Genomic DNA, 18,802 nt, shown 5'->3' with positions numbered 1-18,802 from the left:
TTAAACCAGTGCAGTCCAACCTCTTATGGAGAACAACGTGGCGGACTTATATTCTTCTAACTATTATCCACTTTGCGTCGTTAGCGCTCATCTCGCTAGACCGCATGTGCGCAACTGTTTGGCCTCTGCGTTACCGTATACGTAGCCCACGGTTGTACTTTACTTGCTGCTTTGTCACCTGGTTAGTAGGCGCAGTTTTTGCTTCCGTCGAGTTGTCTGGGACAGTTCTTGTTTGTTTGCGTGTTGTTGGTTTGACAGTACTGCTGGTGATAACTGTCTCTCACCTTGTGATTTTTATAAAAATGAGAATACAGAACAATCAGATTGCATCTGGACAGCAAAGATCCATTCAGAAAGACCGCCATCTTGCAAAGACACTTCTTCTTGTTACACAGATATCAATTATTGTTTGGGTTCCAGTCATGGTGATATTGATCTTAAAAACATTTATTCAAGTAAAGGCTGAAGTTTCTTTGACAGTAGTCTCCCTAGGGATCCTAAATCCTATACTGAATCCGATCCGCATATACATGTACAGGGTGAAGCAACACAAAAGGGCCTTGAAGAAGTTGGTGTGCAAGTGCTCACGGGACAGGCCTGTATTTGTACAACTATCGGCTTAGTCGATCACGTGAGTCTAATCCCTTTGAATGATGCAAGCTAATAGGCAATTTAGCTGTTGGCAATCGTCGGCGAGAGTTCTCGGAACATTGAAAACCGCAATAATGTCAAGGACACCTTGTTATCATGGACAGTTTTTTGCTCACAAAAAAAAAGTAACATCAGGGGTCACTTCCTCTGGTCGCCAAGTCTCCACGCACGTCCCTTGGGTCGCGTGCACACGAATAAGCAGACGCGTACACAAGGGGTGGCAGGCCAAAAAGTGGGGGATTTTCTTTTCAAGGAATCTCTAAATAATATGTTTTTTCCCATATGATACCTATGACTGCGCAACCCTCCTCATCCTGGCGCATGATTTTGAAAACCCGAGGTTCTTTGAACGTAGACATAAAAACGGTGGATGCAAAAGAATATGAAAGAATTTGCTACAGCGCAAGCTGCAAGGCAAAACCCACAGACCTAAATTCTTTGGGAACTTTAAAAGTCCAAGGCACTGTTTCTAGCTACCATTCGCCATTTTTGCGTTGCGCGGGGATTGTGTCGCGTCGATAAGCCAACAGCCTGCGTAGCGGCGGTTTGTTTGCCTTTTATATAGCGCGAAACTAGGGCTGTGGAATTTAGGTCGCGCGAAGTCTGGTACTAGGATTGGGGGACGGGCGCAAAAAAAAAAAAACGTAACGCAACGAAAAAAAACGCCACGAACAAACAATAAAACCCATGAAACAAACGCCGCTACGCAGGCTAATAAGCCAGCAACATCACCATATCAACATTTGAAACGTTCGACGTTCGACGTCCTCTAAAATCTTCGTAGCATGCTGTTCGCTTGATTTATCTACGGCCTTCATTTTGTTGCAATTCATCTAAATTTCACTCTAGAGTTTGCAGTTATATCCTTTTATTGCGGTCATCATATTCGAAAACCTCAAGAAAAAAAATAATTCAGTGAAGGCTAGCAACCGGTATTACTATTCAGTACGTTCGCGTTTTCGTGAACAAGATAAAGGCACATTTAATATATCTCCAATTTTTATTCCATTTTCTTTCCTATCTACTTTACAACCAGGATTTCTTTCATTTTACACCAAAGGGACTAATTTTACAAACTCCCCCCCCCCCCCCCAAAAAAAAAAAAAAAAAAAACGTTCCATTTTACTTATGTTTTTTTTGTTTTTCTTAGCAATGTGAAGTTGATGCGCGCGGGATTATTGGTAGGGGAATAAGAACGCATGGAATGTGGTATAGTTGAGATTGACAGGTCCAAATCGCGAAGGTAAGGGACTCCCTTGAAGGAAGGAGCGAGCAACACTCGAAAGCCACGTTCGAGGTGCAGGGAAATAGAGGTGCTTACATTTCAACACGTCCAAATAGCGTTTTGCGATTTCATTATAATATATGCTTCACTTGTACTTTGTCATCTTGATGCGAAGAGTTGTTCGAGCTATAAACAAATGCAAGGAAGGTTTAATGTTCAGCTGAGAAAGATGAGTCTGTCGTCCATCCGTCGTCTGTCCGTCTGTCTGTCATTACCTGTTGTTTGTACATGGCCTTGACATCATGAAGGTCCATTCTAAGCTCCTCAGCTTCCTCCTCTTTCTCTCCGTACATTTGTAGAACTGCATTATAGCGCTGCTCTAGCTCCTGAGAAAACAAAAACATATGTCATTCATCTTTACAGCTTTCATCATGATCATCATCATCATCATCGTCATCGTCATCATCACCATAGTTATCCTCATCACGATCAGCATCATTCTCATCAACATTATCATCGTCAACTCAAACTTCATCACGATGCCCATCATCATCATAATCATCATCATCATCATCATCGTCAGCAGCAGCATCATTAACTCAATCACCATACGCCAACCTCTCATCGCCACCATCATAGCAGCAATATGTCCATTGCTGCGACGGACAATAAAAATATCGGTGCGCCTGATTTCATTATAACTTCCCAATAAAAGTATTTTTACTGACCTTGTATTGAGCCCGTAGTGAAATGAGCTCCTCCTGGTCCGCTTCCAGTCTCTCCATTTTGTCTGTCACGCGCGCCAACTCCTCCGTTACGGAATCGCGTGACTTCTCGAGGGCCACTAAGTCTTCCTGTTAACGTAATAGCAATACCTGTCACGCATGAATATCACCGACTGCTACACAACAAACAACAACACACGACACGAACAAAACATTCATGGCTGACGTCAGCCAGACGCCATATTGAAAATTACCCAGAAGACCCAGGAACGAGGTTGTTCATGGTACGGACAGAAACTGACAGAAACAAACACGACACGGACAAAACAAGAAATGTAACGAGCATTGCACGAACCTGACAATGTCACAACACACAAGATGGTCACAATATACATTCGGTCAACACGAGCAAAAAGACAGTCGAAAACAGTCCACGCGTGTAAATGAGAAAAGGGGAAGGAAATATAATACGGACATGCGACACGGTCCTAACATGGCCATGAAACGACACGCTCGCGACAAGCTTCTAACATCCTCTTGATACGTGTGCCATACAAATGGTCATTTCTAGTTCACCTGCAAAAGGTCGATCTCGCCTTCTTTTGCTCTGACCTGAGCCTGCAATCGCTCAACAATGGGAGCAGTGGCGCCGCCCATTATGCCACGCGCAAGACCATCCACCACGCTGCTTCCCGTGATGCTCATGCGCGCGTGCCCTCGTTGGGATGTCGAGTCTGCATTCTCCTGTAAGTATAGAAGCTGTCAGTAATATGTATGACCGCAGTCACTCAGGCCTCTTGTACTATATTCAATGGTCAATTCAGTCAACCGACTGCGCATTTGTCTGAATGTACACCTATTTTTTTTTTTATAAAAAAAACGTTTAAGTGGAAATGGCAAATGGCGATTGACAAATGGCAGTTCTAAACGAAAGAATTATGGATCCCAAAATATTTGTTCCAAATTCAGAAAAATACAAGTAAAACTTTCGACTATCTATTAAATGTACAGTATAATATATGGTTTTGACATCGCTTGAGTTTATTTACCACCTTTATTCTTACAAATAATTACTACCCATTAGCACATTTTGGTTGTAGAACTGCCATTTGGCAATTGCCATTCGCCGTTTGCGCTGACAACCTTTTTTAATTAGGCGTACACCTACTAATGACTCTATATCTATTGCAAGAGACAGTACTGGATAACGTATGCGCATGCGCGTGCTCTGGCGAAAACAAACACAATCGTAGTGTTGAATCGTTCGAGTAAAGGTAGATAAGGTTGTCTTCAGTCGCTGTTTTTACTAACTGTACAGCATTAAAACCATACTGTACAAATGATGACAGATTTGTTTGATAATGAGAAAGTCATGAGTAAAATTATAGCCATTGCTTTGCGCTAGTTTACTTGGCATTTTCCAAAATGTGACAGTTGGCCGGTAAAAAGCCGCCATTTCAAAACAAAAAGTCTCGTTTAACCGCGCGGTACTGGAACTAGTCTTGCGTTTTTCTGCACTGGCATTTCAATACTTATTGATTTATGATGATTCGAGCGGACATGGCTCAATAGGGAAAAGAGCATCTCATATATGAGCCCCTGTCAGCCACATTATTGTTGTTGTTTCAATCCATATTGCAAGAGAAATGATTTGAAATAAGGGTTTATATCGTACGAACCTGCGATCCATCGTCAGCGGTTGCAGTAGTAGGGGAAGGTGGCGGGAAGCTGCCAAAACTGGACTGACGGGATAGCCGTTTTTCCTAGAACGGGAAGAAAGTCATATTTAAACATCACTTCCATAAACTTACCTATGGCTTAGGAGTTTTAGTGAAAGACCAAACACCAAACGATCTACCTTTATGTACTACCCTTCATTAGCTAGCTGGTCACCTGACGTTTTGCATCTTATTAAGAAGTTAAAAAAAACGATTCTCAATTTTCGACAAGCAATTATTATTTGTTTCAAAATTTTAAGCCCAAGCAGAAATGTGCTTCCCAAGTATTATCGGATTTGGCTACACAAAAGCTTGACTTTATAGATTTATGTCATACCAGATTGATGTAGAATGCCTTTTTTATCTAATACGCTTTTGTTTTATACTTGTCTACAAATATTTAGTCCGTTTATTGCAGAGGGGAGGACAATTTCACGTACCTTCTCGTCGAGTGCCGCCTTCAGTTTAGTTCGTTCAGTCTCCATACGACTCTTCTCAACAGCCAGCTGCTGCTCTGCATGCGCCTGGAAAGTCACGCAAGACTCCGTTACACGTGTCACACAAGAAACCATCATATGTTACACAGGTTGACAGTGCTGAATAACGTATGCGCATGCGCGTGCTCTGGCGAAAACAAGCACAATCGTAGTGTTGAATCGTTCGAGAAAAGGTACGAAAGGCTGACTTCAGTCGCTGATTTGACTAACTGTACAGCATTAAAACCATACTGTACAAAAGATGACAGATTTGTTTGATAATGGGGAAGTCATAAAGAAAATAATAGCCTTAAGTTTGATCTAGTTTTCTTAGCATTCGCCAAAATGTGACAGTTCGCCGGTAAAAAGCCGCCATTTCAAAACAAAAAGGCTGGTTTAACCGCGCGGTACTGGAACTAGTCGCGTTTTTCAGCACTATCACACAAGTCACCATCGGGTGTCACATTCGACCAAATCACGTGTCACATAAGACCCCGTCACGTGTCACACAAGACACCATCACGTGTCATACAAGAAACCATCACATGCCACAAGTGTCACGCAAGACACCATCACGTGTTGTCACGCAAGACACGTGTCACACAAGGACCCCATAATACTGTACGTGCCAAGCAAGATATCCAAGGAAAGCAATGTAAGTAAAAAAATCACTACCTAACATAAAACGTGCGCCACTGGAAAGTCCAATACGGCTCCATATTTACACTCTGTGGTAGCTTACATCGCAAAACGACACAAAAATTGTAGAATGAGGTCGACTAAGAGGTAGCTTCAACTCGCTCGCACCTTATCCTGGTTAGCTTCCTCCAAAAGCTTCTTGATCTTAGTCAAAGACGCCTCCGCCCTTGCTTGCTCCCTACTCAGGGTATCCTCCAACGATCGAATCTTGGACCTCTCAAGCTCAAGCTCCGCCTCGAGACGCGACCTGTCAGTTCGATATGACCTCACTTGGGACTCAACACTCGAGAGCCTATTCTGAGCTTGCAAGGCACTCTGAGACGCTAGTCGCTCTTTTTCTTGGGCTTCCAGGAGCTGAGATTGAAACTCATCTGAAGATAAAAATCGACATGTTATTGTGTTATTGTAATGGCATGATAGACGTCAATAGAAATACAGCAATCGAATAGCAAAAATTCACAAATCTCCAACTGAGAAAACCCAAAGGTTAAACCCAAGGTTTTACTCACTCAGTCGCTCTGTTATGATGTTAGTTCTTTAGACATGCGGTCGGACTAGTAAGGTTCTACTAACTCAGTCGCTCTGTCAGGTTACACTTCAAAGCTAGTGTAGTTCGGATTAGCAAGGTTTTACTTACTCAGTCGCTCTGTAAGGTTACACTCCCAAGCCAGTGTAGTTCTTTAGTCATGTGGTCGGACTAGCAAGGTTTTACTTACTCAGTCGCTCTGTAGAGTTACGCTCCCAAGCTAGTGTAATTCTACATGTGGTCGGATTAGCAAGGTTTTACTCACTTAGTCGCTCTGTCAGGTTACGCTCCACCTTCTCCCACGAAGACGCCTGGTTACTATGCGTGCTCTGCAGATTCTCAATCTGTCTCAATAACGGACGGGTGGCTGAAACAAATAACATGTGTCAAACTATCAAATCTAGCCAATGAAATCACTAGCAAGGAAAGTGGTGTCTTGATCAGCACAAGAGAACTTGTACTCAGGCTAATCCATGTGGTGCAGAAGCTAAGCGTGAGAGGCACTCTTACTAACTCATGTGGGACTACAAATGTGCTCTTACTGTGAGAGGCACTCTTACTAACTCATGTGGGACTACAAATGTGCTCTTACTGTGAGAGGCACTCTTACTAACTCATGTGGGACTACAAATGTGCTCTTACTGTGAGAGGCACTCTTACTAACTCATGTGGGACTACAAATGTGCTCTTACTGTGAGAGGCACTCATACTAACTCATGTGGGACTACAAATGTGCTCTTACCGTGAGAGACGCTCTAACTCATGTAGGACTACAGATGTGCTCTTACCGTGAAAGATGCTCTAACTCATGTTGGACTACAGATGTGCTCTTACCATTAGAGACGCTGGTTGCCAGTTCTTGGTTACGGGCGTCGGCTTCTTGGAGTCGCTAAAAAAACAACAACGAAAAAGACGACGTTAACAAATCTGCATTATCATTAAAAAATAAATGATATAACATAAAAAAATGATCAAGAACAACAAAATCATCAAAAACAACAGCAAAGACGACAGCATTGGCATTTTACAAGAGTTCTTACATCATCTTTGTCATCATCATAATTCCATTGTCAAATAACAGCAACAACAATATCATCATCATTAACACAAAATGCGATCGACAAACAAGATGAACAACATCATCATCAAATTAAAAAACAGCTTCATCGACAAACAAAAACATCACATCAACATGAACAACAACTTCATCGACAAACAAAAACATCACATCAACATAAACAAAAACTTCATCGACAAACAAGAACAACAACATCACATCAAGATAAACAACAACTCCATCGACAAACAAGAGCAACAACATCCTCAGCAATATAGTAATCGACATCAGCAACAGTATCGCGGTCATCAACAACAGCCTCCACTCTACCATGTTACCTGTTGCAGGTCTGTGATCTCCTGCCGTAAACCGTCTTCTCGCCGGGTCCCCTTTTGTTCCGCACGGCTCAAGCTTGCTTGAAGGTCAGATATCTGCAGAGCCATTTGCTCGCTCTCACGGTCGAAATCCCGACGAGCTTTCTCTAGCGCCATTCGTAAGTTTTCTTTGGCTTTCATCTCCGCGCTTAGTACTGCCTCCTAGATATCAAAACAACTTCATGTGATCAGCCACTAATGGACACCAAAGTAGTATATAGTGTAAAAAGTCGTAAAAAAATATAGCTTTTCTTTTGGTTTCGTCTGGAGCCTTAAAGCTCCCTCCTAGATATTAAGACAACGTAATGCGATCAGCACAGAATAGTTTTCTCCTCGGTGCTGAGTTCTGTCTCTTATATAGTATATCAAAACATTGTCATGGTACCAAAAGTGGTTACCAAAGTAGTAGAACTTTTAAAATACTTGCATTTCATCTTTGGCTTAACCACCAAACTAGCATAGTGGGAAATACATCGTCCGTACTTTTGAATATCAAGGTTTTGCCGTGAGGTCAAGCGTGCAGCGCCTAATGCAGGTTTGATCAATGCAGCCTCTCATTAAGGTAAAATAAAAAAATAGAGAAAAACTTTACGCTCCGACGATGGCGAAGACAAGAAAAAATGCTTTCATGCCTAACACTCGGTTCTAAACTAGTTTTGATAAAAAGAACTTGCTTTTACAGTTAAAATAAATAGATAAGTGAAGGACATTATTTCTAGCATCGCGAACAATTAAAGTCTTCTTTATTGCTAACACATCCCCGTCCTCGCTCTAGAAAAGTTGGAGTTTTCACGTCGTGGTCTGGAGGAAAACCGCTGAAATGTATCAGACAGAGTCCATTTCAGAATACATTTCGTGTCTGGCTATTCAGTTTTCTATTGTTTTTTTTTTTGTTGTTTTTTTTTTTTTTTTTTTTTTTGCCGCAACCGGTTCAATTTGCGTAAGGTCCCAACTGAGCGCATGTAAGCATTATTTTTGGTCATGCTCCCGTGCCGTTGCCGACTTCATTGAGTCAGGTCCCTATTCATTATTGGGTCGGTGGCAACAAACCTTTGTGGTGCTTTCTCTAGTTGCTTTGTCTTTGTGAAGCTCTGTCAACTCCCTAAAGCATAAAAACAGTAAAAGCAGTTATATGTGTAGATTGACTTTTACAAAACCCGTGGAATATCGACCGTGTTGCTGCCGAGAACAGCTAGCGAGGCAGTTTTAGAGCAAAGCTTGCGAATGTTGTCGTTGTTTTAATCTCCAATTTTCCTTTACTTTAAAATGTTTACTGGGATCAGTTCACCGTCCTGGGCCATCGTGAACGATTCCAAAAAGCCTTCACGATTTCGAAATCGTTCATGATTTTAAAAATCCTTCACGATTTTGGAAATCCTTCACGATTTCGAAATCCTTCACGATTTTAAAAATCCTTCACGATTTTGGAAATCCTTCACGATTTTGAAAATCCTTCACGATTTTTGAAATCGTTCACGATTTTGAAAGTCCTCCACGATTTTGAAAATCCTTCACTATTTTGAAAATCCTTCACTATTTTGAAAATCCTTCACGATTTTGAAAATCCTTCACTATTTTGAAAATCCTTCACGATTGAAAAAGGAAAAAAAAAAGAAGAAACGCAAAACCGGCTTCAATGTTGAATTTATGATCGTGTGAAACGAAGCTGCTATTCGTGCGCGTACACAGAGGGGGAAACTTAAAATAATACGCTTTTCTATACGATACTTATGTCTACGCAATCCCTCTCGGCCAATCCTGGGAGCGTGCCTGCTATTAATCCCGTTTAGACATCGGCGATCTCTTTTCGCCCCCCACACACGGAATAAAAAATAAATATGACCATAAATATGTGTAAGAACAGAACGCTATAAGTTCTTGAACAGATGCCTCAGTCTTAAATTTTGTAAAAACGTAATCAGTACAATAGATTATTAATAATGTTGTGCGCGGGTTCGTTTATCAATACTTCTACACAAAAGTACTTCACAATTTATTGAAAAATGGAGAGTTGTTGTGAATGTTGCTTTTCGTAGTATTTTACTAAGACTGTGCTGCCTATTTGAACAAACTACTTCCTTTTATCTAAATAACTTGTGAAACCATTCGAGTGTGCGCACTCGCCGCATTCCACCGTGCACTGGTGGCTAAGCGAACAGGAACGCCGTCAGGTACTTTCTCCGGATCCCTTTCTCCTTTCTCTTAACTATATCCGCTATAACAACGTGCAGGTTTGTTTCACACGATCCAAATTTCACACAAATTCGAAAGTCGTGAAGCCGGATTAATCGTGAAGAATATACAAAAACGTGAAGGATTTCAAAATGGTAAAGGATTTCCAAACCATGAAGGACTTTTAAATCGAAATAGTGAAGGATTTTAAAAATCGTGAAGGATTTTAAAAATTTGTGAAGAATTTTTAAAATCGTGATGGATTTTAAAAATCGTTCACGATGGCTCAGAACGGTGAACTGATCCGTTTACTGTCGCTTTCATAACGACAACTACATTTAATTTTAACTGCAAATAACCTTTCGTGAGTAGAGTAAGTAGATATGTCATGCTGCATGTTTCTTCTACGTGTGCAGAGTTGATTCTTTTTATCGTTTGCGGTGGGTGGTAATTTCTAACAAATTTTCTCAAATAAGCGCATAACTCACTTGTAGGCATTGTCGAGAGTCGTTTGCAGACTACGGTTCTTTTCATTTGCATCATCTAGCTCGGCCTAGAAAAAAGGACAAACACGTCCAGTTAGTATAAAGCAAGTGATTCCAGTAAGTGCAAAAGGCAAAACATTTCCTTAGTGTTCGTCTGCTACTGCAGCAGACTACGCATTAAGTAGAATACCCCCCCCCCCTCACCTGAATAATGGATTTGTTAAAGGAGACGCATTACTCCTGCTTAAAACTAACTCTGACTTCGATAAATTCACAACCGTTAGAACGAGGCTATCCTAGTGATTTCACGGAACGAATTTTATCGGAAGTTGTTTTTTTTCTGACACCAAAACATCTAACAAACGAATCCTAGCATTCATAACAAAATACAAACCGACAAACCCGAATCTTAAAAAGATTCTAATGAAACACTGGCACATTATCACGGCGCAACCTTACGCTGCTAGTATCTTCAGTACACCGCCTCTAGTCTCTTAAAAACGGAAAAAAAATCACTCAACGACTTTTTAGTTAGAGCTAAAATCCCTAAAGAAGACTTTTTCGCGCGGTTAGCAGTTTATTCATGGTGAACGTAGCGAGAGGGCAGTAGGCAGTATTCTAAACACTTCTAGGTGAGGGCCTTACCTTCAGTTTTACGAGTTCTTCTTGCTGCTTCTTGGCGTATGCGTCAAGCTTGATGATGGCATCTGAAAACAGCCGTAAAATCCGCAACAACAGATTAAGGACTGATCAGAACACACAACCCATTCAGTATTATGATGTTAATTAAACCAGAGGGTGGTTCTCTTGGTTGTTCAGCACTATGAGGTTTACCAAAGAAGAGGTTGGTTCTCTTGGTTGTTCAGCACTATGAGGTTTACCAAACCAGAGGGTGGTTCTCTTGGTTGTTCAGCACTATAAGGTTTACCAAACCAAAGGGTGGTTCTCTTGGTTGTTCAGCACTATGAGGGTTACCAAACAAGAGGGTGGTTCTCTTGGTTGTTCAGCACTATGAGGTTTACCAAACAAGAGGGTGGTTCTCTTGGATGTTCAGCACTATGAGGTTTACCAAACAAGAGGTTGGTTCTCTTGGTTGTTCAGCACTATGAGGTTTACCAAACCAGAGGGTGGTTCTCTTGGTTGTTCAGCAGTATGAGGTTTACCAAACAAGAGGGTGGTTCTCTTGGTTGTTCAGCACTATGAGGTTTACCAAACCAAAGGGTGGTTCTCTTGGTTGTTTAGCACTATGAGGGTTACCAAACAAGAGGGTGGTTCTCTTGGATGTTCAGCACTATGAGGTTTACCAAACAAGAGGTTGGTTCTCTTGGTTGTTCAGCACTATGAGGTTTACCAAACCAGAGGGTGGTTCTCTTGGTTGTTCAGCACTATGAGGTTTACCAAACCAGAGAGTTTTTTTTTGTTGCAGGCGTGTACTTATGGGGGGGGGGGGGGGCGTGCCAAGGGTGCACCCCCCCTTGGCGGCCAAAAGTGGGTCCTTTCTTATTAAGGAATCTGAAATCTCGCGCCTGGTTGGTTCACCTGGTTAGGTTAATTTAACTAGAGATTGGTTCTCTAGGTGGTTCAGTACCTGCTGGGATGCTAAATCACGAGGTTGTTCTTCTGTTACAGATCTCCAAACCGCTACCTCCTCTGAAGACCTCAGCTCCTTGCCTCCGTCGCTCTTGTATCACAGACCCCCAAGCCACATCCCTCATACCAACCAATCGCACATTCTTTCTTGCAGTAACTATCATCCTCTGACGTCAGAACTTCTGTCATCCCAGCCAATCAGCACTTACCTTCTTTCTTGCAGTGACTATCATCTTGTGACGTCAGAACTTCTGCCATCTCAACCAATCAGCACTCACCTTCTTGCTTGCAGTGACTATCATCTCGTGACGTCAGAACTTCTGTCATCCCAGCCAATCAGCACTCACCTTCTTGCTTGCAGTGACTATCATCTTGTGACGTCAGAACTTCTGTCATCCCAGCCAATCAGCACTCACCTTCTTGCTTGCAGTGACTATCATCTCGTGACGTCAGAACTTCTGTCATCCCAGCCAATCAGCACTCACCTTCTTGCTTGCAGTGACTATCATCTCGTGACGTCAGAACTTCTGTCATCCCAGCCAATCAGCACTCACCTTCTTGCTTGCAGTGACTATCATCTCGTGACGTCAGAACTTCTGTCATCTCAACCAATCAGCACTCACCTTCTTGCTTGCAGTGACTATCATCTTGTGACGTCAGAACTTCTGCCATCTAAACCAATCAGCACTCACCTTCTTGCTTGCAGTGACTATCATCTCGTGACGTCAGAACTTCTGTCATCTCAACCAATCAGCACTCACCTTCTTGCTTGCAGTGACTATCATCTCGTGACGTCAGAACTTCTGTCATACGCTTCACTTCAGAGTCAAGTTCTTCTATTTTCTTTCTGTGAATGGAAGAACTACTTATCTGAAAAGTGATTCTCTCTTTACCCCTCCACAGCAAACAAACAACGTTGTAAAAATGTTACTTACGAAAATGTAATCAAAATAAAAATCACATCGAGTTTTTAAAAAAAACGTCGATTTAAGGGTAAATAACGAGTAAAGAAAAAGAAAAAAGGAACATTGCTGCGCGAACGTCTATTATCCACTATATAGGCCGGGGTTTCTTGTCTGGTTATACAGTTTAGATGAATAAGAAATGTTGACCAAAAATGTTTGCTTATGCTGGTATAATGATAGCTACAATTTACTCACGTCTGCTTTTTGATAAGTGCATCGTTCTCCTTTTCCTTAGCTCTCAGCTTTTTGATAATGGTGTTGCTCTGGAGTTCCTGCTTTGACAGCTTTTCACCTGAACAGATACAAAATGAGTAAAAAGCTTATGTTCCGGCTTTCTTTATAGCCACTTAAAATTGCCAATAATCAAGCTTATGCTCCCAACTTGAAGGGGTCAAGATGTCAGATATCGCATGGCTTTTTTTAATATCTATCCAATTAATTGATGGAAAAGTTATCCAATCAGTTGATTGAAAAGTTGTGATGGTAATGCTAAAAAATCTGGTCATGGATACTAGTCTGCTTGCAGGCGGTACTCGGTGGTATTATTGCGCAAAACTCTATCGGTGTGGTTATCAGGCGCCATCTTGTATTTTATGCATCTTGTATTTTAAACGGACTTTTTTGCGCTCGCCCCCAGGAACGATCAGCGAACGGAGAGGGTTTTCCGCGATGATAACACCTAGTACCGCCGAATGACAAGAAATAGGCGAATTGCACTAAGAAATCACGTTATTTCATGAGTGGCAAACACACGATAAAATAAACACACGAATGGCTGCGACACCAACGCCGGAGAGCGACATAAAAACTATAATCTTTCAATGAATATATGAATAGGGTCTATTCTGACATGGAAACTTTTTGCCTGAATGGTAAGTCGGAGTGTGCGCGAATTTGACACCCAAAAAGTAATTGGATTTCTTGATGCAAGCCGCCTATTCAAACAAATTTTGTTTAAACCTTTTTCAATAAAGGCTGTCAGCGCAAACAGCGAATGGCAATTGCCAAATGGCAGTTCTACGACCGAAAGAAGCTTATGGGTAGTAATTATATGTGAAAATGAAGGTGCCGGTAAATAAACTGACGCGATGTCAGAACCATATATTTTATCATACATGGATAATCTTATGCTTTCAATGGATAATCTTATGCTTTACTTGTATTTTTCTGAATTTGGAACAAATATTTTAAGATCCATGGGTCCTTTCGTTCGTAGAGCTGCCATTTGTCATTCGCCATTTTCTGACAATGTTTTTTTAAATAAGTGTATATATTTCTTTTGGTTGTTTGTGTGTGTTATATTTTGACATGGACACATCTTCGAAGGCCATACCTTCAGCTAAAAGCTCAGCTATCTGTTCATCCTTCTCACTGAGGAGTGTGGTAAACTCTTCATGATGTCTCTCATTTCTGTAAATCACCAAAAAAACAGTAATAAAGCAATACTTTGTCATTGTTTTCAATCAATGTTGGCAGAATTATTATGAGATAAAATCTGAAGGCCTCCAAATTTGATTTGTGTGACAAACATTGAGAGCCGAGGGGGTTGAATCCAATATGACGCCACGACATGCAAACTCTGTATTCTCGGGGACCTCAAATTAACAATCTCAAAATAAAATTGTATGCTTTATTTGCCAAAATTCAATCGACAATGTAGCGACAGCTTCCCTAAGTCAGCTAGTGGGAAAGGGATGCTCTCACATTTGGTATACTTACATTGATGTCAAGTGTGCTGTTGTATCTTCAAGTTCTTTCTTTAGCTGATCCCTCTCCTGGTAGCAAGTTTAACATTGATCAAAAAAAATATTTATACTATTGAAAGATGCACAATCATTTAGTTAGAAAAAATATGGATTTATATCAATACTATTTACAATACTACCTTATAAAACAACCAGGGGTGGCTATACTGAGCTGTAAAATAACTGGGCATAGCTCCAGTGGTTCGCCTGCTTCGCATTATACCTTAGCAGCAAGGTGTAGCTTATTCTCGGTGGCAGCGACTCGTATAGTAAACTCCTCTCTAATTTGATCAAGTTCAGCATTATCACTGTGCTGCATGGACTCCAGCTGCTCCAATTGACTACAACGGAAGACGTACAGTAAACATACAATAGATATGGGGTAAATGGTACGACTAGGAAGATTACAGACAAGCTTTACAAAAACTAGGTGGTCTGTGTAGGCGTGAATAAATCAGACTAAAAATAAACACAAGCGTGAAATGGAATGCTGTGTATGTTAAAACAGAGTAGTGTCCCTGACATTTTGAGAATTGGCCCTTCGTTGTAGTTTTCGTCTAATCTAACATTTGTATCGACAAAAGGCTAACACTTAAAAAGTGTGCCGACATGTGTATTTTGTGCCGACTTTAATCCTGTGTCATGAAAATGGGTGTTGTATTGAGTTTTATCCTACGTTAAGCCGACTTTCGTTCTACTTTATGCCAACTTTTGTTGGGTGTTTTGTATCGAGTTTTATTTTGCGTTAAGCTGACTTTCGTTCTACTTTATGTCAACTTTTGTTGGGTGTTTTGTATCGAGTTTTATTTTGTGTTAAGCTGACTTTCGTTCTACTTTATGCCAACTTTTTTTGGGTGTTTTGTGGCAACTTTTGTTCTGCATTATGACTACGTTTGCTCTGTGATAGTTGCCAGTATTTTAGGTGTTTCGTGCCGTGTTGGGCTTACCTCCTAAGGATGGCATTGGTTTCTTGTAAGTCAATGTTATCTTTGCTTAACTGCACCATCTTCCTTTCACGTGCATCGACTATCTCCCGCAAGCTGGAAATCTCCTGGTTATTAAAGCACTGGGTTAACAACTTAGTATTTAAAGATAGAGACTACAATGGCAAAAATTGACTTGTTTTGAATACTGAGCCATCACGTTTAAATGTGTTGTGCCTGATCTATTTTACATGTTATCCATGGAAACAAGGTGGTATAAAAATTTAAGCAAGGTCTATTGTGAATGGGGACATTTCAAAGTATTCTTTGTGTATTTTTTGTGTGATATGGAATTCACATTGGGGGATATTATAGTCACAGAATTCTAGGTTAACGCTACAAAATATATTTGAGGTAACGCTGCATTATGGTCCACCTATCACACTATTTGACAGCTCCTCTTATTTTCATAATACATGTATCTGACCCATTGCCAGAAACAATTTTACTTTCACCTACCACTTGCACTTGCTGATAAACAAAAATAATTTCAGGGTTTCTAAACAAAGGATATTTCAACTATGCTTTAGCTTTTCAAACCCTGATATTCAATTCAAATCGGCAGTGGTGGATCCAGGAGTGGTTCCGTTGTTTCAATATATCCACTCTTTTAAAGAAAATACTTGTCAGACTTTGGTATTTATTATTTTTCCAATAAACTGAACCATCCCCTTTAAAAACCTTGTATCTTTCACAGAAACAGACTGCTGATTTCACAAAAGTATTCACCTTCTCAAGATCTGCCATTTTGCTCTCATTAACACCATCAGCACACACGTCCACTAGAGCTTCAAGGTTCTTAATACTCTGTTCAGCGGTCTGCTCAGTAGAATGATCTCCTCCTTTTTGCTTATCAGTTGGTAAAAATGTACACCTTTTTTCTTCCTCTTTTTCTTTTTCTTTGTCTGCTGTTTTCTTTCCATCTAATTCTCTGTTTTTATAAGTTTGGTCCCCTTTGATGGTCTTTTCTCCCATTCTATACGTTTTTGGCTCATCCTCAGCTTTCCCTTCAAGCGATTCATCTTCCAACTCTTGCTCCCAAAGTGCACTATCCTTCCATGTTAAAATAGAACCTACTTCTTTCTCCTGTGTGATATCACTATCATGTTCACAAGGTTCTCTTGAAAGCACTGAATCTTCCATAGCTGAATGGAATTCTGTCGTCAAGTCAAGGGCATTGTTTCCTGTGTCTGAAAAACTTTCATCATGTACTAGCACACTAGATATGGGTTCTTGTGATTGAGACTCCTCAGATACTGATCTACATACAGATGTTGTTTCTGTAGAAAACCTCTCCACTGCATTGTGAGCCATGTTACTCTTATCTGTATGTTTCTTCAGCGAGCTTCCATCATTTGCAGAGTCCATATCTCTTAATTCTCTAGTCTGATAAGGTGTCGAGGCAGCTACTGGTTCAGGGACATCACTAGTTTTATAAACTAAACCATTGCTAGTAACAAGATCAAGCTCTAAACTTTCAGAGTCAAAAGCCTTTGCAGCACCACCTTCTTTAACTTTATCTGACAGGAAATTGTCGAGGCCATCTACCATGTCAGGTGACTTTTGTCTTGCAGGCTCCTTGCTACTAGCACATTTTTCAATATCTGGTTTTATAGCTGATTTGGTAATAGTACTATAATGATTATTTTCTTTATAATTAGTTGTTATAGTACCATCTATATTCTGTAAAATATCTGGAGTCCCAACACTTGTTTCTTCTGCAACACTCTTTGCAGTTGAATTTATAATGGAACTGCCGGTTGAAGGTAAATCATGTTGTAAATGGGATATAGACTCTTCTTCAGCTCTATCAAAGCTAGGACCTGTAGAGTTATCAATTAAACCTTTACCCAATGTCAACTCTTCTGTTTTTATCATATCGCTGATCCGATTAGGTTCTTTCTTATTCTCTGTTTCCTTTTCAGCACCTAGAATTGTGTCACTCGATTTGCCCTGAAGTTCCTTCTTTCCTTTAGGCCTTGCAGAAATAACAGATGACGATGACAAAGCTTTTGAGGATGACACTGTTGACAATGAAGATGATGATGGTGATGTCTTGGTGACTGATGCCATGGTGTCTGAAACCTTGGTAATTGATGCTGTGCTTTTTAAAACTGATGTTGCACTTTTTGTAACAGATTCTACCTCTTTGGTATCTTGCATTGCTCTTTTGTTAACTAATGTTGTTTCCTTGGTAAATGACGTTCTTTCTTTGGTAACTAATGGGGCACCTATGGTGATTGATGCTTCTCCCTTGGTAACAGATATTATTCCCTTGGTTACTGATGTTGTTTCCTTGGTAACTGAGGTTGTCCCTTTAGTTACTGGTGTTTTTCGTTTCGTTGATTTCTCTGAACCACCCTGGTCACCCAGGAATGATGACCAAAAGTCACCCCCTCCATTGCTCTGGTATTTACTTTCAGGATTGGATTGTTGCAATGGGGTGGACTGAGAAGAGGTCTTTTTGGGGTTATCTGCTTTGCCTTCAAGTTTTGACTGTTTAGCTGTCATCTTTGAGACTGAAAAGTAAAGTGAAAAGATGGAGCTATTAAAAAAGCTGTAAACAAGTTTAAACAGGTTAATATATATATATTTAATGGCTTCAGTATAAGACTGTCTTGCTTTATCTAGACTTAGGTTTCCCGTTATTAGGGCATTGGCAATGCAGGCACGAACTTTTCATTTAAGCTTATGAGGCACAAGCATTCTGTGATTTGAGCACAAGCTTGGCCATAGGGAAAACTCTATGGTACAAACATTTGCGTTTTAGTTGTCTCTGTCTTATTAAACTGTTACAACCACAAGTGTATCTATTAAGCACATCAATTGTTTAAAAGTAGAATTATTTCCCAACCTAAGAAACGTAAGCTTAATCGTTCCATTGCATAACTATACTTAACAGTAGTAAGGACGATGTTCCGAATTACAAGAAAAAAGATAACTATTCGCATAACAAGAAAAAAAAGATATAAGAGTGCCTTTTGACACTAAAACCTCGCAATAACACTTGAATCAGTCCACTTGCCATTCGGATCAGCCTTCGCAGACTGGGATGCACTCTCTGTTCCTTCATCGATATCCAAAACTTTATCGATCGATTTTTGAGCCTCCTCTAGGGCGCTTTTGGCAAAACTGGTAAAACTCGATGTAGCAAACCAGCTCATGATCAAGCCTTTGACACTTTTTGGATTTGTAAGCTTATAACAGTGAGTAATCAAAAGAAAGCAAGGGAGAAATTTGGGATGTCTTGTCACCGGACGCCATCTTGAAATGCTTGCGTGGCAGGGAAGGCCTGAGTTCTTGTTTATAGTTCGGTCTGAAAAAAAGAGCTACTTAATCATCTTTTTGCCATGTTGGATAAAATAATAAAGACGATGGGCTGGAATGATGCTTGATTATATTATTTTATTT

At 40.6% G+C, this 18,802-nt stretch overlaps 1 protein-coding gene across 1 annotated transcript; it reads right to left on the bottom strand.

Moving 5' to 3' along the window:
* Nucleotides 1–1,632: 1,632 nt before the first annotated feature.
* Nucleotides 1,633–18,688, bottom strand: LOC116615527 (TATA element modulatory factor). The gene is made up of 21 exons (XM_032377196.2): nt 18,417–18,688; nt 16,121–17,910; nt 15,356–15,459; nt 14,632–14,749; nt 14,383–14,438; nt 13,997–14,073; nt 12,859–12,955; nt 12,460–12,545; nt 10,754–10,815; nt 10,112–10,176; nt 8,502–8,553; nt 7,416–7,613; nt 6,855–6,909; nt 6,286–6,387; nt 5,603–5,865; nt 4,760–4,843; nt 4,281–4,364; nt 3,178–3,345; nt 2,605–2,730; nt 2,152–2,262; nt 1,633–2,062 (listed from the first exon to the last, which is right to left on the bottom strand). The coding sequence occupies exons 1-21, from the start codon at nt 18,553–18,555 to the stop codon at nt 2,036–2,038; spliced, it is 3,864 nt and encodes a 1,287-aa protein (XP_032233087.2). The 5' UTR covers nt 18,556–18,688; the 3' UTR covers nt 1,633–2,035.
* Between the last annotated feature and the right edge of the window lie 114 nt (nt 18,689–18,802).

Source organism: Nematostella vectensis, chromosome 12 (genome assembly GCF_932526225.1).
Source record: "Nematostella vectensis chromosome 12, jaNemVect1.1, whole genome shotgun sequence".
NCBI classification, from domain to species: Eukaryota; Metazoa; Cnidaria; class Anthozoa; order Actiniaria; family Edwardsiidae; genus Nematostella; species Nematostella vectensis.
This window is presented reverse-complemented; position numbering and strand designations above follow the sequence as displayed.